Raw genomic sequence first — 22,351 nt, forward strand, 5'->3', positions numbered from 1 at the left:
CCTCCCTGATGCTGCAGCCACCAAAGCTGCATCTCCCAGCTGGCAAGCCCCAGCTTTCATCTCCACCCTTCACAGGTCCTGGCCGCCCTTACCCAGGAGCAAGCTCCCAGAGGCTCTCTTGGCCAAGCAGGCAGAAACCCTGGGGCTGTAACTGTAACACAGGGGTTGTAAGTGGATGTCCCTGGCTTACAGAGTGAGATGTGACTTCCTTTGGGCCAGGTGGGCTGACTCTTGGCTGTTTGGCAGTTATGAAATCTTTAAGCAGGGACAAAACTATTCCCCTCTCTCCTCCTCTGGGATCTCTTGTGCTGGGGCACGACTTGGCTTCGTAAACTCTGGCGATCAAGCCAAATACCAGTCGTGTCTCTGGAACAAGTGGAAAAGATCCTGTGATTCCTGCTTCCAGCTACCAACTTGCTGGCTGCGAGGGCAAGCCCATGAACTGGTGGGGATATACCAGGACCTACATCTCACTGCTCCCCTGGGATTTCCCTGTTTCAGGAAAGCCCTCTGTACTCCACGTTGGACTGTTCTGCCTCTTACAAAGAGGGCCTGTTTTCCATGATGTAACAACAGCCTTTCCAGACCCCTCAAAAGCCTCTTCTGACCTTGCTGCATGTGTGCCAAGACTGGCATGGGCGCAGTGTTTCTGCCGGTTCAGCAGGACCTTACACGCAGTGTCCCTGTCCAAAGTCTCCTGCAGGCAGAAAGGCTGCGTGTTGGGGAGTGGATGTCTGTAAGTAGGCAGCGCACTGAAGAGCCTTTGTGTGTCAGTCTCGTTGAAATGGGGTTGGACTGGAGGTCCCAGCGGAGGGAGCACACGGGCACTGCGGGTGGGGCAGCCTGCACGCCTCGCCCAGCCCCTGCTGCTGGGGGCCCGCGCAGGCCGCGCTCTCGGGGTGGCCGTGGGGAGGAGGCCAAGCTCCCCTGGGCCGCGTCCCCACGGGCCGCGGGACGTGCCGAGCTGGGAGGGACCCACGGGATCATCGAGACCAGCTCCTGCTCCTGCACAGGCCCCCCGGGGTCACGCCGTGCGCCGGAGAGCGTTCCCCAGACGCTCCCTGAGCTCCGCCAGCCCGGCGCCGCGACCCGTTCCCGGAGAGCCGGGCCCGGGGCCGGGGCCGGGGCCGGGGCCGGGCGCCCCGCCCGCAGTGACGGGCGCTCCGCCCCGGGACGCCGCTTCCGCCGGCGGCGGCGCGCGCACGCCTGGCGTCATCGGCCCGGAAGGGCGGCGGAGGGGGAAGGGGCCGCGGGGCCCGTCCGGTCCGAGCTCCGGGTCCGACCCCGGTCCCGTGTCCCCGCTCCCGCCGAAATGACGCTCGCCGTCTTCTTCGGGTGCACCTTCATCGCCTTCGGGCCCGCCTTCGGCCTCTTCATCTTCACCATCGCCCGCGACCCGCTCCGCATCATCATCCTCATCGCCGGGTCAGTCAGCGATGGGGGCTCTGCTGCGGCCGTGCTGTGGGGCCGGGATGGCTCCGGGAGCGGTGTGGGCGTGGCGGGGCGCCGGGACCGGCCCCGGCGCTGCTGCCGGAACCATCGTGGTGGGGCCACTGATTCTGCTGCTGGTGCTGGTCCCGGTTCGGATGTAATGGGCTGCTGGTCCCAGCGCCCCAATACGATCACTAATCGAGACAGGGGTGCTGGTACCAATGATGGTGCTGGTACGGTATGGGCGTGACAGGAGTGCTGGTACCAGTATGGGTGTGACAGGGTGGTGGTGGCATCAGGGGTGTGATAGGCATGTGACTGGTACTGGCTGAGGCACCGTCGTGACTGCAGCAGGCACACCAGTACCCGTGCTGGTGCTATTGTGGGTTCACCGGAGTCACCAGTACCCGTGCTGGTGCTATTGTGGGTTCACCGGAGTCACCAGTACCCGTGCTGGTGCTGTTGTGGGTTCACCAGAGTCACCAGTACCCGTGCTGGTGCTGTTGTGGGTTCACCAGAGTCACCAGTACCCGTGCTGGTGCTATTGTGGGTTCACCAGAGTCACCAGTACCCGTGCTGGTGCTGTTGCTTGCATGAGAGGAGCACCAATATTGTTTCTCTTACTGTCACAGCACATCGTAGACACAAGAACTCCTGCAGTGCCAGTGGAGGGTTGGCAATAGTACTGGTGTGTCTGTGCAGCTGGGAAGCTGGTACCAGTACCACTGTGGCTCCAGAAGGATGTGGTAGTGGAAGTGGCACTGCCATGGATATGACCCTGGCACAGGTGCTGGTACTGCTGTGGGCACAACAGGGGCACTGGTGCCAGTTCTGGTAACCAGTGGGGCAGACGTGCATGCGCAGCACAGCAGTGAAACCCATACAGGTACCACCTGCCCAGCATCAGTACCAGAATGTCACTGGTGCTGGTTGGAGAGTGTGAAAGGCTGGGGCACAGCTGCCAGTGCCAGTCCCAGCACAGCAGGTGCTCTGGCACAGCACCGGTGCCAGCAAGCTCTGTCTCTTACAGGGCTTTCTTCTGGCTGGTGTCACTGCTGCTCTCATCCCTCATCTGGTTTATCGCAGTGAAAGCCAGCGACCCCCAGGATGAGCGGCTGCAGAAGGGGCTCCTGATTTTTGGGGTGATGTTCTCTGTGCTGCTGCAGGAGGCCTTCCGCTTCCTTTACTACAAGCTCCTCAGGTAACGGCATCTCCCCCACTGTGCCAATGCTGCTGGACTGTCTTCCCAGCTGTGGTGGTGCCAGATTTCGCCTGTGAGCTGCTGGACTGGGGGCATTGTCAATTGTAGCAGGAAGCTGCCTCAGTGCTTACCATGAGCACATGGGTGGCATCTGTTTTGGTGTGTTGACCTTAGTTGGTCTCAGGCGGTGGGGCAGAGCAGCCCGAAGATCTGAAGGATCTGGTGCCCTGACCAAGCCAGGTCACAGTCTCAGAGCAGCCTGGGCAACTTCCAGCCTTCCTGATTCCATTGTCTTCGGGTGCAGGGGTTTTTGCTGCCAGGGGAGCATGTGCTGCACCCTGTCCTGTGGGTGGACAGACACTGTGCTGGGACTGGGCAGGCAGGCACAGGGAGGTGTCCTTCATACTTCTCGGTGTTCCTGGGAGAATTCTGGAGGGGAGCCGTGTCGGCAGGCTCCCTGCAGCAGGGTACTGCTGGAGGCAGGCAGACAGAGGGTAGCAGACTTCCATGGAGCAGCCTCTGACATAAAACCACTGTGTTTCTTGTGCCTTGTGGATCTCTGGTCTCAAGCACTGCTGTCCTCCCTAGGCTGAGGACCTGCCTGGCATCCTCCTTACCTGTTACACCTGTAGTTGGCACAAATTATGAAGCCTCTCCTCTCACAGTTTCTCTCCCCACGGAATTTTGCTAACTCTTTGAGCTCTTCCTGCACCTCCTCCATTGTTAGTCAACATCTTCTTTTAAGTGTGGAGATCAGGTACAGCCTCCCACGCCTGCAGTGGGGCTGCTTTCCATGCGGGGGTGCTGCTTGCCTTACACTCGACGTCCTGCTCACACCAGCCCTGCTCTGCTGCACTGGCTGGCACTCACATTCCTCTCTGGAAAATCTTTCTATGTGGCCTCACATGATTTTCACATGCCTGGTTTGTCTGGTGTACAGCCACACGGACAATCTCCATTGTGGGTGTTGTTTGAAGTGTTGCAGGGAAGGTGGCATGGTGCAGAGTGCACATGCACCATGCCTTAGGAGGTGGTTTGGCTGTGCTGGGATCCATTGTACTCTCACTCCACAGGAAGGCCATTGAGGGGCTGGTGGCCCTCAGTGAGGACGGCTGCTCCCCCATTTCCATTCAGCAAATGGCATATGGTGAGTGCTGTGCAGAGTAGAGCACCTTGACCACGGGGCAGGGGGGAGGTTGGGCAGGGCTGAGCATGGTGCTGGGAGCAAAAGGAGATTTCTCATGCCAAAGCTCGCTCACAGGTGTGTGGGGTGACCCTTGGAAAGTTCAGAGCTTAACAGTGTTCCTGTCCCGGCAGTGGCTGGCGTGGGCTTTGGTCTCATGAGTGGCGCCTTCTCCATGATCAATCTCCTGGCAGATGCGTTAGGGCCTGGCACTGTGGGCATCCATGGGGATTCACAGCTGTATTTCCTGACCTCAGGTGAGTAACTGGCACCCTTTTCTCACATCTCTGCCCCACCTCAGAGGCAGCAGATGAGGTGCTGTAGTTTTTCCCTCTTACATTGCCATGTCCATGCTGCACCCTCACCTATCTGAGACCCTTATAATCCCGTGTCACATATCTCTGTGGCAAACTGATGTTCCCTGTGACCCTCCCTGCTCTTCTTTCCATGTCTCCCACATGTAGAGTCTGACCCAGCACCTCCCAGTCCAGCCAAGCTGTTTCTCTACACCCCCCGCTCTTTACTGATCCTCTCCATCTCTTCCCCAAGTCTGCAGGCTAGGTCAAGTGGGTGATTCCCTGGTGACACCTCTGCTTCTCCCTGCAGCTTTTATGACCATGGTGCTGATTTTCCTTCACACCTTCTGGGGAATCCTCTTCTTTCATGGCTGTGAGCACCGGCGCTGGTGGGAGATCACAGCAGTCGTTATCATGCATCTCACTGTTTCGGGGTTGGTGAGTAACTGGAAACAGGGCTCTGTGCTGGGACCTGTATTCAGGGTACTGGTCCCTGTGCTGGAAGGAAATAGCCTTTGGCACTAGCAGAGGAGCTGGCCCTTCACAAACCAAATCCTGGGGTTGCTGCCGCCTATCCCACTCCATTCTCTGAGGTGATGACACTGCCACACATCCTGTCCCTGTAGTCTCCTGCCTGCTCACCCTTCTCTTCTCGTGCCTCTCTCTGCAGTCATTTTGCAACCCCCTGTACGTGGGCAGCCTGGTGCCCTCCTATCTGCTGATGGCTGCTGCTGCTACCTGGGCTTACCTACTCTCGGGTGGATCTGCGCAGAACCTGCGGCGCTTCCTCCTCTGTAAGTGCTGCTCCAGAAAGGGGTGGGTGACACTTTGGGTCTCATGGGGTACCAGGACTGGTGCTGGGATGCTGAGAGGTTGTTCTAATAGCTTGAGCAAGGGTATCATCCCCTTGTCTCCTAGAGCAGAGGAGCAGGTGGTTTTTGAGACCACGCTCAGGTTGTTGCCTCTCTGGGAGAAGTGGGGTAGAGTTTGGTGAAAATTCACTGTTTCTCTTCTTGATTCCTGCAGGTTTACGGAGTGGAGCAAGCCCCCAGCCAGGATCCTGAGGCCCTGCAGGATGTTCCTGTCCCCAGCCACCCCTCCCCTCCCCTCCCATCCTGGCGGCAGGATCGGGCATCACCTTCTTTGCAATATCTTTTCTCCTGGACTGGGGGACCCTGGCCAGCCCTGGTGGGGCAGGCACTGGGGTCCATCTGTGGCAGCCAGCCAACCAGCGTGGCTGAGACTGGCTCACTCCAATGCCCCTTTGGGAGTCCCCATAAAACACCTCAGTTTTGGGGGACCCAACTTTGCTGGCCCTGCTGTGAGCTCAGCCCCAGTTAGCCTGCGACTGCCGGAGGCTTGAGCCCAAAGAAACTTTGCTTCTCCCCCCGCTGCCACAGATGTGCTTCCCCCCATGCCAGGGCAGGGGGCTGCATTGCCTCCTCACTGCAGGGTGGAGGAAGGGGCTTTGCAAAGTGCTGCCGTGCCCTGGGTCGTGTCTGACTGCTGTAGTGCTCCTTACTCCACCTCCCTGCCCAGTCCTGCTGCCCCAGGAGCTACAGCCCTGGCAGGGCTGAGCTGGCATCCTTGTACAGCAGGATGGTGCTGGGGGACCTGTGGGTACTGACACCATGCAGGATGGGAGGAGGAGAGGGAAAAAGACAGTATCCAAAGGACCCAGTGGGCATGGAGGATGGTGGAGGGATTGGGAGGAGATGCAATGCCACAGCTGTTGCCGGCACAGATTTGGGAGGGGGTTCAAGGGACCATTCCAATGGATCATTGCCCTCTCCTGTTCTTGGGGATTTTCAGGCGGGTACCAGCCCTGGTTCTGTGCCACAGGGCTGGGAGGGAGAAACTGCCATCGGGCTGAAAAGGCAGTTTTATCCACAGTGGGCTTTTATACCAATAAAATTAAGTACCACAGACAAGCAGGGTTCTGTGTGGCCAGCAGCGCTGCCCTTGTGGGGAGGGTACAAGCAGTGGTAACAATGGGTTGTGCTGCTGTGACTAGAGCCGGATGGTCTGGCAGTTGCAGACCCCATTTTCCTGCAGGCCTTGCTCCTGCTCTGTCCATCCTAACAGTGGCTGAGCTCTAATTTTACAGCTTTGGGGTGGATCCTCTCCTCTCCCAGACAGGGCCAGTTTATTTCAGTTTTGTCATGGCCATAAAGCTCCCTGGGACTCGGCTCCAGCTCCACAGGAGCCATCATGAAAGGTGGGAAGTAGCCACTGATTTAGGGTTGTCCTGGCTAATCTAGGTATGATAAAGCCAGAGGTGGTCTGGGTGGCCAGCAAGCAAGTGGTGGCTCTGCCACCTTCAGCTCTGCCTTTTTTCAGCCTTACCAAGCCACAGCTATGTTTTTCCAATGCTTTGCACAAATAAGAGGAGGAAGAAGTCCCAGAGTGACGAAGGGCAGGGCTGGGCTGTAGAAGAAGCCTTGTGCTGCTTACTCTGGAGCTCTGCCCAGTGCACAGAGGCTGATGCTGTCTTTGCCGGTTGGGAAGGGGTCCCTGCCCACCCCTCTCCATTGTGGTTCCAGCTGAACCAGGGTGCTCTTTCCTGCCCCACAGCTTCCCACAAAGGCAGCAGAGACAGTTGGTACCATGGGAGGATTTTACTTTTTTTTTTTAATTTTTACCATTTTTATAACAAAAATATCTATTGGGGCCAAATGCTGCACCCCAGACAAACAGTCCATGTGGACAGCCCATGCAGCCAAGGCATGCTGGTCTTCCTTGACCTGGGGTGGGAGTGAGAGGAGGTGGGGTGACAGGCTGAGCCAGTGGGGCTGGGACTGCCACGGAGGTGTGGAGTTTACGCAGTGTTCTCAGTGCTGGCTGCCGTGTAGATGACCTTGGATTTGGTCGGCGAGTCCAGCCTGGTGGAGAAAGAAAGGGGGTCTGTTAGACCAGGCAGGAGGTCTTGTTCCTGAAATCGTCATTAAACCCTCTTCTGTGCCCTGGACTCATCCTGCTGCCAGGCAATTCCTCCTGTGTCTCCCAGTTGCTCACCGTGCATTCTGGCTGCGGTGCTTATAGATGTACAGCAGGAAGGCCAGTGCTGTGACAGCAAAGAGCACCCCGAAGAGCACAGCCAGCACATCTCCTGCAAGCCAAGCACAGGCATGTTACACTGGGGGTGGCTGAGTAAGAGGAGGCAAGGAGCAGGCTGGTAGCCCACAGGCAGAGGGGACACAGCCTTGGCTGAGCACGCTTACCTGCATGAAATGAGCTGGAGTGTCCTTCTGAAAAGGAGAGAAAGGCCAGAGGATTGAACCAGCAGTGTGGATGCTAGAGCAGGCCTACAAACTCACTGTGGCTGCCTGCCCCCAACTCAATGCATGGCTTGTGCACAACCCCAATTCTCAGGCAGGTACACCCCCTGCCCACCTTCCCCTGATTTGTGCCAGCCCCTCACCTACCTGCTGTTGCTGGAGCACCACTGCCTGTAAAGAAAGACAATGCAGTCAGAGGGTTGCCTTTGAAGTATTTGGGGAGCTAAGTCTCAAGCCTGCAGGCATTTGGGCTCCGCTTCCAAAGTAGGGCTGCCCACAAGACTCCCATGAGCAGGGCAGAGCTGCCTGCCACATCCCCAGCAGCTCACAGGATCTTGCTGCAGGAAACAGCCCTGACACCCTGCCAGAAGCATGAGAAAACGGGAGAAAAAAGGATCCCTGAACCACAGCCTGCACCTGAGCCTCACTGAGCCCAGACAGAAACTCCCCCCACTGTTGTTGCTACAGTCAAGGAAGTAGGCAAGGTACTGAGCACTGCAGCACCCCATAACTGCACTGGACCTCACAGGAGACCCCAGAGAAGCCCCTGGGCAGAGCCCAGCAGGCAGCAGCCATGGGGACAGTTGCCTGCAGTGAGACGGTCAGCAGCTCCCAGGGAGGAGGCAGCCACGCATTGCAGGTAGGGCACCTGGCATGGGGATGGCTTGGTGGCCCTACATGGTGGGAGGGAGCTGTGCTAGACAAATGTTTGCCCAGCATGAAAGCACGGCTTTTAAAGAGCTGTATTATCATCTGTACATGGCTCAGGTATGGTGCACAGAGTGGCACTATCTATGGGCTCTATCCAGCTATATGGCTGCTGCAGGAAAGCTGCCACCTCCACCCCGCAGCTAGGGACAGGAGTGGTTATCCAGAGCTGGGTTGGCTGGCAAAAAGATCAACAAGCATGGGCACAGAAGGTGCATCTGCAAGCAAAACAAGACCCCACAGCATTCCACCTTAGTGCTCAGCAGCCCCAAGGGCTAAAGCAAGCAGCTAGCACTGATGTGGGGAGAAACCCCCAACAATCCTGTGTACACAAAGCAGGGGACCAGTAACCTCATCCAAGAGTACAAGGACATTCTCCTGGCACTTCTGGAACACAACCTTTGTGGTTTTGTTACAGTGGGGGTTTTTGTATAGGAATAGCAAATAATGAAAAAAAAAAAAATAGAGCTGGGCATCTCCCCCCTTGCCCCAGTGCTGGGAGGCTTTGGAACAGCTTCTGCAAGAAAGTAGTAAAAGAAAAGCTTGGAGGTAAATGGAAAATATGATAAAGTATCTAAGAGGTTTACCAAAGATAGAGCATGCCAGCCTAACCCGATATCCTTCTTTGATAAGTGATATTCTAGACAAAGAAAATGCGGTAGATTTTATCTCTCCCAGCTTCAGTGAAGCATTTGATGCAGTGCCACATGGGAAACTGCTATCCAGGCTGAAGACCTCAGTGATTAAAAGCCTAGAGCCATTAGCAAGCAGGCTGCAGGTGGAATGGTGAGGGAAGTGCCTTGCACTACATTGTGTGGTTATTGAGGCATTGCCCAGAGGCCGGGGACCAGCCCTGTGCTGTTCCTATTAGTCATTTTCACAGAAGGTGTAGGAAATGCCATCAGAACAGAAAGACAGCAGGATGTTGAACAGAAAATCCCCAGTGACCTCAGGGAGCAGCAATGGCCAAAATTCAGTGATGCAGAGCAATAGTCACACCTGATGATTAATAGTGATTTCTACTCATGCCTGGAAATCACTAATGCAAGACCTTCAAGGAGAAATATAAGGTGGGCATTCAGGGACCCCTCAAGCAGGGGACTGTGTGCCTGGCAAGGATGGCCATGAGGCCCTGCTGGCAGAGCATAGCCTTCTGGAGAGGTACCCAGCACTGCCTGTCCTGAAGGATTTGGGGGAGGGGTGTTCACTGCAAGCTTATAGCTCTGGCAGCTCCTACTGTATTTATCTATTGCATTTGGGCTTGACATAGCTAGCTGGAGTGCTAGGACCGGCCTCTTTGCTCTTCACCACGCATCCCCTAGTCCTGCTACTATTACATCTGCAAGACTAAAGATAAAATAAGTTTCTATAAACCAGTCTTCCCCAGGCAGGGTGGAGGAAGTGCAGAAATGGGCGACAGCAGGACCCTAAGACCAGTGCTGCCACATGTCACTTGCAGGGCAGGTCTAACCCATGGAGATTCTGTGTCTCGGTAAGATACTCAAAGCACTGACTCCTGCTGCTGCCCCCATCACTGCATCCCTGCTGCTGGGAGCAGCCTGAGCACACTCACTCCTTACCAGGAGTGTGTTTCACTGGAGGAGTGGCCTGGAAGCTTGCCAGCACCCGTCGCCCATGCAGGTTCTGCACTGGCCGGTAGTTGTTCTGCAAAATCTCGTCATCAGGGCTTCTCAGGGTTGAAACCAGCAATGACATCTGGAAGGAGAACAGTGTGAGCAGGATGGCATATAATATATGTGGGAATGACATCCCACTTTTGGGAGCAGATGAGCTGCAGAGCACTGGCACAGGGCACCTACACCAGCTTACGGGGAGAAACTGGGAAAGACCCAATGCAGAGCTCGTTGCCCTGACAGACCTGGTGATGAGAGAGCAGCATAGTCTGGTTGAAGATTGTCCATTTGACTGTCTGGTAGCAGGGAGGGGTGGTCAGAGAGCCATTATAGTGGAAGTAGAATTTCAGGTTGGCAGGCAGCAGACCTGCAATGTTGAATCCAGGCACCGAGGTTTCTTGTCCTGAGAGAGGAAACATAATGGGAATGAAACTGGTACAAATGCCTTGGAGGACAACAGCATGAAGATCATGGGCAGTCTGGCACTGCGTGTGCTGCAGCTTTGCTCTGCTGAGCAGCTGGTTTCTCTGCTGGGCTGCAGCCATTGACACAGAGCATGAGGTGGGACAGGGCCTTACCTACTTCTTGGATTTCAAACAGATGTTTAAGTATTTCATGGTAGTATTGGTTCTCCCCATGCCCAACCTGCAACACAGAGATCCCAAGGTAACAGCAAGGCTGGGGCCCAAAGGGAGACAAGACAGTGATAGCAGCAGGGAGGCCTTGAGAGAGGCACCCTATCACAGTGACCCCTTCATTCTTATCAAGGCTGGTCTGCCCTTTCTCTCCCCTTCTTCCAAAGTACATTTGCACCTCTGTCAGTCCCCAAAACTGTGTCTAATTCTGCCCACCCCAGTCCTATCCTCCCCCTGCTGATCCATGAAACTTACCTCCAGAAAGGCTCCCAGTACAGCCAGGCCATCTGGGTGAACCATTGCCTCTGTAAAGCTGTCATACTTGGTATTGTAGTGGACCACATGGATCTGGAAGGGAAAAATGGAATCCCAGTTCTCGATGGACACCACTGGGAGATGCTCACTCCCACAGGGCTACAGCCTGCTGACATAAGGGCTGTGAGAGTCATGCAGGTGTGATGAGTACCACTGCAGGGGAGGGAAAATACTGGTGGGTTCAAGAAAATCTGCTGCTGCAAAGCAGCCAGCATGAAGATCTGACTGCAGGAACTTCCCTGTTCAGAAACAGCAAATTGGCACTCTGTCCTGCATAACAGGGGCTAATACTGCAGAGCCAGGCTCAGTTTGAGGACAGCAGCTAGAGAAGGAGGAATAAAACCAGATGGGAGCTGGCAGAGCAAGAGGACAGTGTGTACAGAGTAAACAGTCCCTGTAGCTCCCAAAGCAGGCTCACAGCCTCTAGAAAAGCTGTCTTCCACAGCCGGGGACTGCCATAGCTCCTGCTCCATCAGCCCAGGACCAGGCTTCTGCATGAGTCTGGCTCAGCACCAAAGTGTGGCCTATTATACTCAACTCCACTTCTGCAGAGCTGCCCAGGTTCCTGGTCAGGAGTTACAGCCCACATCCAGTGACAACCAGAGCCATGGGCGAGGAGCATGACAGCATTCCAGTGCCTTCCCCGCCCAGCACCATGAGAGAAAAGATGCATCCAGCACCATGAGGGCTCCTCACCTCGGCAGCAAAGCGATGCCCATTGATGGTGTGCTCCGAGCCGGGTCCTGATGGGGAGCCCCAGTGCAGGTGCAGCTGTGCAGCTCGGTATTGCTGGGCATAGCCACCAGTGAGGGCCAGGGAGTCAGGCAGCTCAAGGACAACTGCACAGGCAGAAGGAAGAGGTCAGTAATGCAACAGAAAGCCCAATCTATTCCACAGGTACACAAAGGAGGTGTCTCAAGGGAAACAGTCGCTCTGGGCTTCCAGAAACTGGTCATAACAGAAAGCCTCACTTTCCATCTGTCATGAGGCTGTGGGCAAGCCTGCCAATGTGGCAGGGTTCAACTTATGACTGAAGGTTGTAGGATACTGCAGTAAATATGTCAGCTTCAAAAATAGCTGCTACGAAAATGCTGGAAAGTGAAGAGCCCTTCCACAAAGACTTTTGGGGCCAGCTCCAAGCCAAATGTTATCCAACAATTTATTCAGTAAGTGAGAATAATATAAAGAGACCATGAACAAAATTCATAGAGAAAAATACTGGCAGAATGGTGAATATCTATGAGAACAGGGCAAGGGGACAGAGAGCTGCAACTCTTGGTAAGCTGGGACCTGTCAAATAAAGCAGCTTGCAAGTGTATGACAGCACTGGAGCTAGGGCACAGAAGCATTAAATATTTTGAAAGTACTTAGAGCTAAAATTTTTGCCTCTTTGGATGTCATAAATTCATACTTTGTTTTTTCTTTACTTTAGTGGGGTTTGTCCAGCTATTTTGGATTTATGCAGCAGTGTGGCAGAGGAAGAAAACTGAGTTACCTGGACATGTGGCAAAAATATCAGGAGTGTCCTTGGACCCTGAGAAAGGCTGTTCTATCCTTTTAAGCACCTTTTCCTAATTTTTAATGTAAGGTCTTTTCCTTTTTCCTTTTTTAAATGGGGCGTCCCTTTGTAATATCACTGATAGGGCACAGATTAGGGATTAACTACGTAACAGAGCTGTGATGAGTCATTGGCCATCTCAAGTTCCTTGCCACTGGGTTCAGGGATAGAAAACTCAAATACAGGAAGTGTGAAACTGTTCCCTCCCTATGAATTTATCTGCTTTTACACTTATTTTGTATAGGTAAACCATTGTTTTCTTTCTCCTAACTACCTGAATAATTAAAAAAAAAAAAAAAAAAGCTTATATAACATATACACTTTGTTACCAAAATGAGTAACTGTACAAATATCTTACTGAGCTTGCAACTTTTTATTTATTTATAGTTTTCATAAAGCAGACCAGCGGTTGCCACAGTAAAAAACGTGTCTTAAAAGCCTTGTGAGAAAGTACTTCCCCTCTCCCCAATGAAAATGCTCTCACTGCTTTTCTAAACACCAAGCAACACCAGATGCCATGGTGTCTAAAATAGCAACTACTGAGCTCAACTAGTTTAACTCTGCAGGCACATTAGGGCAAGAGGCCACAATATAGGGTTCTGTGCATGCAGCACACAGCTGATCTGACCATACACAGCAAGCCTGACCTGTCAAGTTTTCTGTATACACAGGTCAGCTCCATCTCATTGGCCACCAGGGCAAGGAAGTGCCTTATCACACCATCAGCAAGTTCTTAAGTCCCCTTCTCCCTAACTCTTTCTTAGCTCAGGGACTGGCAGACATCAGTGTGCTCGAAACATTCTACCTCCTCCAAGAAAAAGCTGGTAACAACCAGGTGCAACCACCCTCAGCTGTGGAAAGATGTGGTTTTCCTCCATATCTGGAATACCAAGGCTGATACTAAAATAACATGAATAAGTCATGTCCAAAAAGTTGTTTACAAAAACCATCCTAGTTTTGGAGAAGGGAAAACAAAAACCTATGAAAATTTCTTAAGATTTGAGATAGAATCCCTAAGTACAGACAAAGTAAGGTGGTCAATATTGTGCCCTAAAAGGTATAAGTAGCTTAAAATCTAAGCCACATCCATAGACTGATGAATCCTTTGAAAGTGAAATGCAGGGGAGGAACCAGTGGCTGAAAATCCACATCAGAAACATCATTCTCTTTTTAAAGAAAATGTGAAGTTAACAAATTTCTGGAGCCAGCTCCCAAAGGCTCTGGACATCTTGGGGCTTATTATCTTGTCCAGGAAAACTAATGGACATGTAAAATTTCTACAGTCTGCTGCTTCCCTTTTGGCCTAGAAACAAACAGGGTGGCAGCCTACAAGACAATCTACTTCCCAGAGCTCAGGGAAAAGGTATCAGAGAAGCCCAGTCCTGCTGGGAGAGTCTGAGCATCCTCTCCTTGGGCTCCAGCCCCTGCAGTTGCCTCTGCCCCCACCTGTGTGCCCATTGTTCTTCAGCTTGAGCTGCTCGCTGGCAGGCAGGCTGTAGCCAGAGATCTGGATCGGCCGCAGGTCAGGGCTGAAGATGGCCTGAGCTGTGTCAACATTGATGGGTGACTGCTTGGTGCCCCCGCAGTCCAAGTAGTCTGTACTCCAGTGCTTCAGGTCTGGTGTAAGAAGGAAGGGAGGGACTGTCAGTGAGATCCCCAGGGTGAGGAGACCTCCAGAAAGAAGGTTTGGGGGTGTTGGGGAAGGGGGCTTGCACTGGCCAGGGAAGTACCCATGCACATAAGTTTAGCTTCCATGAAGTTAGCTTGGGAGCAGCTTTATGCCAACATGTGACTGAATACAGCTGTATCAGGAAAGGTCTCAGAGCATGGTGAGCTGCCAGGAAAGTCTATTTTTGGGGTGTTTAGGAAGAGTGCAAGAGGATCATTTACAAGTGGACTTGGCAAGCTGAGGAGCTGCTGCCTTGCAGCTCATCACACACTGGCTGCCTTGCACAGCCTGGCCTCTGGCAGGTATCACCCCCAGAGCTGCTTGAGCAAGGTACCACAGTGCTCCTGGACTCTGTGGCAAAGGGCCAGCTGATATGGCTGGACTGGCTGCTGAAATGGCCACCTCTTCCCAGTACCACAGCTGGAATAAGCATGGCTGGTGCCTCAGAAAACTCCCTTTGCACTGCAGAGGGCTACTTCTAGCGTGTCATGGGCCAGTGCAAACCCAGGCTTGTCTCCAGGCCAGCCCCTCGCAGGACCCCTGTAAATATGGAGCTGGCTGTTAGTAGCTGAGCCAAACTCCAGAGTTATGGTGCAGTAAGTAGTAAAAGGTGTATCTGTCATACCACTGTGGTGATGCCCATCATGGGTACTGTGGAGAAGCCTCCCAGGTTTTGAAGAAAGGGCAGGACCAGGCAGGATGGTAAGGGAGGGTGACAGAGGGCAGAGGTGAGGACAAGCTAATCCCTGGGCTGGTTAAAGTCCCAGCATGGGCTGCAAGTCCAGCCTGGGGAGAGCAGACTTTTCCCCCGCTTGGAACAGGGTCAGGGGAGCTCTCATTCAGGGAGGGTCATTCATTCCCTGAGGGTCATCCCCCACACCCAAGGGGCTGGGAAAGCCCTCATTGGACCGGCTGCTTCCTGGTGAAATCAGATCAACCTCTGGCTCTTCAGCCCATACATGCCTGGGTACGGGCACTGTGTCAGGGTCAGGCAGGAGGGAAGGGTGAGTCGTGGAGTGCGCACAGAAACCTTGTAATAATTAACCACAGCTGGCTCTGTTCCAGGATCTGCTGAGTAGTAGGAAAAAAGCAGAAATAACTGCAGTGTATTTACCTTCATAGCTCCAGTGGCTGTGGCCTTGAAAAAGAAGAAAAGAAAGAACCACATGAATGGAAGGGAAAGGTTGTCAGCAAACACACCTCTGCCAGGCAGCAGGCTCCCACTGCCTTCCATCCGCCTCCCCACCTTTGCTTTCCCACTTCTCCCTCTGCCCCAGAAAGGGGCGTGTTCCCAGAGGGTATTGCCTCCTTGGACCATGGCCAGGTTCCTTGCAGTTGTCAGTCAGAGGGAAAACCCCAGGGTTGACATTTTGTCATCATCCTCAAAAAAGAAAAATCAGATTCTGGCTTCCATTACTGAACAGCTGTACCTGCAGCTGCTCAAGAGCAGCCAAAACTTCCCAGTACCCCAAGACAAGGCACTTCACAAGTGCAGCGCTCACATTCCATGAGGAGTTCGGGCAACACCTGGGAAAGCTGCCCTGGAACTGACAGCAGAGGAATACAATGAGCATCAAAACTTTCTCTCTACATCAGCACGTGCCCCTGCAGTGGGGATGGTCTTTCACAGGAAAATATGCCAGGCAAAAGGCTCAGCTCCTGTCCTCAGTTCTAGTTCATATGACCACTCAAATATCCATACAGAGCTTCATATGGTCCTACCATGCAAAACCCTTTCCTTTGGAAAAGCAGTAGGGAGGATGGGGAATCCCATGCCAGGACCTCTGCATTTCTTGTGTCATGCATGGGTCACACTGTGACCACAGTAGGGCAAGCTGTGACCTGAGTTCCCACAGCTGGTGGTGTGCCCACTGTGCAGATCTAGAGGGGAAAAAGCCCTCCTGGGAAGGTTCTAAGAGTACCCAGTACTCAAAAGTCTGGCCCTTGCACTGTCGCTCTCCTCCAGTGCTGTCAGCAGTGACTAGATTCTGCACATCAATGCACATCACTGGACCTGGCCTCATAAGTGCATGAGAACCTCTTCTCAGATGCCCCTGACCAAACACCTTAGCTATCACTAGCCCTTCTAAACAACCAGTTCGAGGCAAAGGGATGTGGGGCTTAAATTTGCCCAAATGAGGGAAACATGGCCCAAAAGTGTAATGCGCCTGCTCTGGATGGCACAACAAGTAATTAATGGGCTCCTCCTCTGATTTCTCCTTACCAGCAAACTTGTCATTACAGACAAGTTGGCACTTCCCAGCCTGTGAGTGTAGGAGTGGAGAGTGCCAGGATGGGACAGGTTTGGGGCAAAGGGAGGCATTCACACAGCAGTCATGACATGGAGAAGCATTTAAGAGGTACAACTGTGCCCAGATATCACCTCTGTTCCCTGGTGGGGCCATTTGTCTGCCAGTCTCACCAGGATGCAGGAGGGTCTCAGCAGGAGCTGCTCTGGCCCCCACCCCTGCTGTTGACAAGAGTTATCGACACACCATTGCTATTAATAGGAGTGGATTCCAGCTCAGGGGTGAGAAATGAGGAGGCAAGCTTTCCCAGGCCCAGATGTCCCATACAAGGCCCCAAGCCCAGCAGGATCCTGCCCTGCACTCAGCGAGGATCCAGGCATGGGCGCTGCTGGGGGTCTTGGTGCATCTGCTGCTCAGGAGAGTGGATGACCAGAGCCAAACCAGGCTGGGAAGGGCTGGAGGGTGTTTAGGGGCACTGTGTTTTTCCAAGATGGGAACAAATCTTGGGGCTCCATCCTGTGTGACTGGTGACTCACTTCTGTTGCATTTCTGATGCACCGGAAGCAATGCTTAGGAATGTCTTTGGTATTCCCAAAGGCATAGGAACTGGGCAAGCCTCTGCTGCATGCACCAGGACATGTGTGCCCCAGGACAGACTGCAGTGCCCCCTCCATGTCTACTTGCATGGCACTGCCCAAGGATGCACCCAGCTGTGCTACAGCAAGCTGAGATTCATTTATCCTGCCCACCTTGCTCACACAAAGGATACCTGCTACCCGGATGCTACTTTGTGCAAAATCCAGAGAACAGGGACCCTTCTTCAAAAACACCGTATATCTTCTCCAACACTGTTCCCACTCTCCTACCCCTCCTGGCACTATCTGCACAAAGAAACACTCACATTGGGGTAGTCCTGGCATAGGTAAGGCACAGCACCCCAGGGCTGGCACATGGTTCACTGCACATGCCTCTACTGGCACAGCGTGCCCCAACACCCCACTTTTTGCTCACCTCCAGAGACTCTGCCTGGACAGAAAGCAGCTCAAACATCATATCACAGATTGAGCAATAGCCCCGTGCTGACACCTGCCCTGCTGTGTCAGCACTGTGCCAATTACCTCAGGTTCCCACATATCCCAGCACATGCCTAGTCCCACAGCCGAGGGGGCTCTGGACCCTCCTCACAGCCTCCTGCCAGCTCACCTTGGCAGTTTTGGACACTCCAAAGGCTGTAGCTGCACCCAGGAACCAGTTCAACCCATCCCAACACAACAGAATTCCCCAGGGATATCTCGGCATCAAAACCAAAAGGATCCATGAGCTCTTATCCACCCACTGAAGCCCCCTTGAGTGTGTTTTCCCATCCCGTGGATCTGGGTGCAGTGATGGCACAGCCAGGCCACCCCCTCAAGCAGGCATCTCTCAAGCGCAGCTGTGCAGGGTTGGGCCCCCTTGGCACACACACCGAGTGCTGCAGGAGAGCGCCAAGGTGAGCCCAGCCGAGGCGCTGGGTCAGGCTCTCAGCATCACCCCCTGCCTCGGCACAGCTCAGAGCCCTACACCAACTACTCCTATCCCTTCCACCTGGGGGCATTTACAATCTCTCATCCTTTTACGTGAACATTAACCCACTGCCCTGCCCAAGTGTCGATTTGCATAATTCAGTCTGCCTCCCACACCTCTCGCCGGAGCACGTCTTCTCCTTCGAAAAGCTGTGTGATGCCAGATCTCCCTTCTGCTGAGCTGCTGCCGCTCACCACAAAAGACGTGGCTGCACCTCGGCAGCGGGTGCTGCAGCTCTTTGCATGCCCTGCCTTTCCTCTGAGCACCCACTGCCCCGGCAGGGACTGCAAAGCGCTTCCAAAAACGTTGGGGGGATACAGCCCTGGTGATGCGACATGCGCACCGGGAGAGAACGTGCAAGAAGAGGGTTCCTTGCAGGGATTCCAGCAGGAGAACACAGTAGGGTGCTGACAGCAGCTGCCTGCCCTTGCAGGCAAAAACGTCCCCGTTCTCAGTCGCACAGAGCCCGCCGGTTCACCTGAGTACTGCCTGCCACCCGCCTTTCCACAGTGGCCCGCGATCCAGCCAAGTTTCCCACGAGTTTCCCCCCTTCACACCCTCCCTTTGTGCTTTCTCCTGCTGTTCCTTGCTCCCACTCAGCCCTCCCATTCTGGGATACAGGCTTTGCTGCAAGTGCCAGCCCCCTTCCCTCCTTGACATCCAACACCATCCAAAAACACTTTCCCGCCGAGTTCGGGCAGGCGCTGCCATTACCAGCGTGCTGCTCCGCATGTCCTGCAGTCCGGGAGGAAGGGTAGGAGCAGCTTTTGGCAGCGTGAGGAGCCAGTTCAACCACTGGCTGCTGTGAATCCCATAGGAAAGGAAAGGCACTGATGCAGCAAGCTGCGCCCAGGAGACCTCACCAAGGGCACACAGGGATGGACTGTGCACCCAAAGGACTCAGGATCGTTTGCACAGACCAGGAGGCAATCCTCAGCAGAGCCAAACAATAAGGAAGGAGACTGGCAGTTTGCCCTATAGGTCTGCACCTCCCATCCTGACTTTTTCATAATTTAGGGTCTATGGAGTCTGAGGCTGCTCCAGAGCACCCGATAACACCGGGACACGTGCTGTTCACGGCGTGGATGCTGCCTGACAGCAGCACAGCCACTCATACTATCTGCTCACCTTGAACTCTAGAAGCTCGATGGCTCATGTATGGCACACAGGACAGCAGGCTCACTTCTAGCTCTTCCGTCCTGCTCTCTTATCAGCTGGGCACACTGTGCCTTGTGCTCAGCTGCAGGGAGTGCTGGCATCCTGCCAGAGCCTCTTCTTCCCACTGGAACCCAATCCTCAGCCACACCTAGCTCAAAGCCCATGGGATGAGTTCAGCTCACAGATGCCAGACCAGGACCACTTTGCTGTCCCAGGCTACGAAGGGATCAGTGGAGCTCATGGCCCAGAAGAGGGGGTAAGTGGGGTGTTATTACAGCAGGCCAGGAGGTACCAGGACATGCAGAGATGCACAGAGTGCCGGTACCAAAGTAGGGACCAGCCACAGCATCCAGGTCCCAGCCTACAAAATACATCCAAACAGCATGTGCCTTGAAAGCAATGACCTGCTTGCGGAACCTGGGCTGTGCTCACACTGTCCAAAGCCAGCTCTCCAGTCTGTGGCAAACACAGCACAGGCAGAAGGTCTGGACACCATGTACTTTCAGCCTAGGACACCACCTCATATGCTGCCCAGGGGGCACTGATCCTTCCCAAGCCTGGCTGCATTAAAGCCCCTTTGTGTTTAGAACTCTGACCCACTGCAAGCCTTTGGGATCAGCCTTTAATCTGCCACCGGCAGCACAGGCCACTGCAGGGATTGTTCTTTGTTCTCCTGGTGAAGGACTGCTTGGGCTGTGGAGCCCAAGATTGTGCCAGCTCCCCCCAGGAGGAGCAAGGGTTTGGGTGGAGGAACCCATAGGGCAGGCTTTACTCCAGCACATGTTACTGCTCCTTCCAAACCCAGCAAGTGCTGGGGGAAACAGGAAACAATCAGTGTTTTGGAGAAAGGGCCATCCCAACAAAAGGGATAAAAATGGGGAAATCCCAGAGGACAGATCAGTGCTTGGAGCTGGCAAGAGAGATGAATAAGGAGTATTAAGCAAGAAAAATAGGTTCAGTTGGAGAAAAAGGACATTGGGGAATGAGCAAGAAGAGGACACTGAGAGCAAGACACTTCTCAATAAGAGGGAGAGGTAACAGGGAAACTGAGATTTTGTTTCCCAAACACACATTTAGCGTGGGACTCAGGTCTCTGGGCAAGGGAGAGTCCTCTCAGAGAACAACCCCATGACAAATCCCTGAGCACATGCTGAGTCCATGGGCTAGGGAGCCACCAGCCCTATCTCATGCGCTAGCCTCGAGGAAGAGGGAACCAGCTCACCACCCAGCAGAGGTGCTGAGACATGCAGATCCTGGCACCTGGCAGGAGCCTTGGAGGGTTCCAGCCATGACCTGCTTCTTATGGGATTCCATCCAGACTTTCAGCCTCTTGACACTGGTATAGCATGGGCTAACTTGACTGTCCCCTACTGACCTCCTGGCCACCTCCTTTCCCCTTCTCCATCCCAGTCATCCCACCCACCCATCCCAAGCCTCACGCAGGATCTAGCCCCTTGGCCAGCACAGCACACTGGTATGCTGAATGCCTGACATCCTCCCACCCTGTGGCCTGGATTACATAATCTCTGTGGCAAGAACCATCTGCATCCCCATCTCTGTCCAGTGCTCAACTCTGCAAGATCGGTAAGAGTGGCTCTGGTAAGAAAAGAGATTCATTGAAATAAAAAAAGCAGCTCTTGGCACAAGAAGATTCCTGGTCCTTACCACAGGGCAGCTGTCCTGGCGCAGGTCAGGACAATTCCTTACCAGAGGCGAAACCAAGGACATGCCATGAGGCTGAGCCCGGAAAACAAACCTATGGGCAAAGTGGGTACAAGGAGCATGAACAGGGACAACAACGTCCCTGTGCAGGACTCAGCCCCAGAAGAGCAATCTACAACACTCTCCCCAGAATCCCTGCAGTGCCGTAGCCTCCAGTCAGAAAAGGGACCAACCAAAGACCCAAGACTTTTTCCCTGAACCTGTAACTCTGAAAGCCCCCACAACAGCAACAAGACATCTCACGGGGAGGAGGAGGGGCACACAACCCTGCAGCCCTGCGTTCTGTCACGTCCCCTGTCCCCCATCGTCAGCCGTGAGGCAGCTCCCCTCCAACTCTGCAGCAGGGCCAGACCCCGTTCTCAGTGGGCTGCGGGAGGACAAGGTGGATGCAGGGCAGCCCAGGCGACATTCTGCAGGATAAAGGGGACCGGCCCCCGCTCACCACATGCCGGGTGCAGGGCTGGAACCGCTGGTCTTTCCCCGGAGTGAGCAGGAATGCTTGGTGCACAACACTTGTAGCCCCATCTCGGGAAGCTCAGAGCCCCTCAGTCTGATGTGAGAGGGTCTTAGCGAAGGAAAAAGGCTGCGGACAAAGTGACGGCCCAGCCCCTGGGCAGGGGTCAGGCCAGTCAAGCCGCACGGGAGTTGGCGGGAGCGGGGACAAAGGCAGGGACGTGCTAGGGGGTGCAGCGCCCGCAGCTGGGCGATGCTGCGGGGACGCATCTTCACAGGGGCATCTCATCACTGGAGCACCCAGAGCCCTAACACGGGTGCAGCAGGAGGTACAGCAGCCCCTCCACCCCCAAACCGAGCAAAGGGAGAACTCTCTGGCATTGGGGATACCTCTCCACAAAGCATCAGACATCCGAAATCCAGCACCCCTTCCACTGGTGCGCTCCACACATCAAGGACCCCAGCCCAGGAAGGGAGGGAACCCTGTACATCAGGGCACCCCATGTATCAGAGACCCCAGACTCAGTATTGGGGTGCTGCACGCATCAGGGTGCTCAGGCACCGGCGATCCCAAACTTAAGCTCCGAGGCGCCTCGTGCAAAGGCAAAGGCAGCAGTGGGGTGCCCCACGCCTCATGGAGCCCCGCGCACCGAGGGACCCCCGCTCACCTTTCCCCGGGGAATGCGGGGTCTCTTCGCCGCCGTGTTGCTGGTCGGAGCCGGCACGGCCCAAGGAGGGCAGGAGCAGAAGCGGGAATAGGAGCGAGACCCGCAGCGCGGCGCGGTTCATCTCCGGCAAGTGCGCGGGTGCGGGACGGCGGCTCCGTGCCTGCCCGCCCGCCCGGCCGCACGTAAGTGAGAGCGGGCGGGGAGGAGGAGGCGGCTCTGACTCACGCCTCCGTTACCTTTTATAGGGGCTGGAGCCAAAGTCTGCCGCCGCATGGTCCAGGCAGGTGAGCCGCCCGGCGCGGGACTCGAACCAGGGACTCCCCCCCGGGGTGACCCTACCCCACCCCAGCCCCCCCCAGGACATGCGGTAGAGCCGGGGGCAGGGGAGCCCAGACGGCTCCTCAGTCCCTTCAGCAATGGATGTTCTCTCTCCTCACTGATGGTTCAAGGATCCCTTAAGGGTGGGGGGGTCCCTCTCCCCAGCAGTGGGTGAAAGACCCCTCAGCCATTGGGCATCCCCTCTCCGCAGTGATGAGTGGAGGAGCTCTTGTGTCCCCTCTCCTTCAGTGATGAATTTGGGATCAGTCAGCCATGGGTTTCCACTCTCCTCAGCAGTGGTTTTCTGCTCTC

The 22,351-nt window shown here is 54.7% G+C and overlaps 2 protein-coding genes and 1 long non-coding RNA gene across 3 annotated transcripts in view; 1 reads left to right on the forward strand and 2 right to left on the reverse strand.

The window, feature by feature from the left end:
• The window catches only part of LOC146763806 (uncharacterized), a 28,958-nt gene extending 27,872 nt beyond the window's left edge, over positions 1 to 1,086 (reverse strand). Inside the window, exon 1 of the long non-coding RNA XR_014951157.1 lies at positions 609 to 1,086. This is a non-coding gene — a long non-coding RNA (uncharacterized LOC146763806). The remainder of the gene's footprint in view (positions 1 to 608) is intronic.
• A 134-nt stretch (positions 1,087 to 1,220) lies between these two features.
• On the forward strand, positions 1,221 to 6,042 carry LOC110484179 (gamma-secretase subunit Aph-1b). The gene is made up of 7 exons (XM_021554644.4): positions 1,221 to 1,425; positions 2,462 to 2,632; positions 3,706 to 3,779; positions 3,950 to 4,072; positions 4,422 to 4,549; positions 4,782 to 4,905; positions 5,138 to 6,042. Exons 1-7 carry the CDS (start codon positions 1,313 to 1,315, stop codon positions 5,173 to 5,175), a joined length of 771 nt encoding a protein of 256 aa, XP_021410319.1. The 5' UTR covers positions 1,221 to 1,312; the 3' UTR covers positions 5,176 to 6,042.
• A 672-nt stretch (positions 6,043 to 6,714) lies between these two features.
• Positions 6,715 to 21,909, reverse strand: LOC110484177 (carbonic anhydrase 9). Its single transcript, XM_021554642.3, has 12 exons — positions 21,722 to 21,909; positions 15,023 to 15,046; positions 13,686 to 13,856; positions 11,378 to 11,520; positions 10,622 to 10,714; positions 10,310 to 10,376; positions 9,977 to 10,134; positions 9,678 to 9,813; positions 7,537 to 7,560; positions 7,333 to 7,359; positions 7,127 to 7,220; positions 6,715 to 6,993 (listed from the first exon to the last, which is right to left on the reverse strand). Exons 1-12 carry the CDS (start codon positions 21,840 to 21,842, stop codon positions 6,930 to 6,932), a joined length of 1,122 nt encoding a protein of 373 aa, XP_021410317.2. The 5' UTR covers positions 21,843 to 21,909; the 3' UTR covers positions 6,715 to 6,929.
• Between the last annotated feature and the right edge of the window lie 442 nt (positions 21,910 to 22,351).

The sequence above is a fragment of the Lonchura striata genome, chromosome Z, assembly GCF_050655825.1.
Source record: "Lonchura striata isolate lonStrDom1 chromosome Z, ASM5065582v1, whole genome shotgun sequence".
NCBI lineage: Eukaryota > Metazoa > Chordata > Aves > Passeriformes > Estrildidae > Lonchura > Lonchura striata.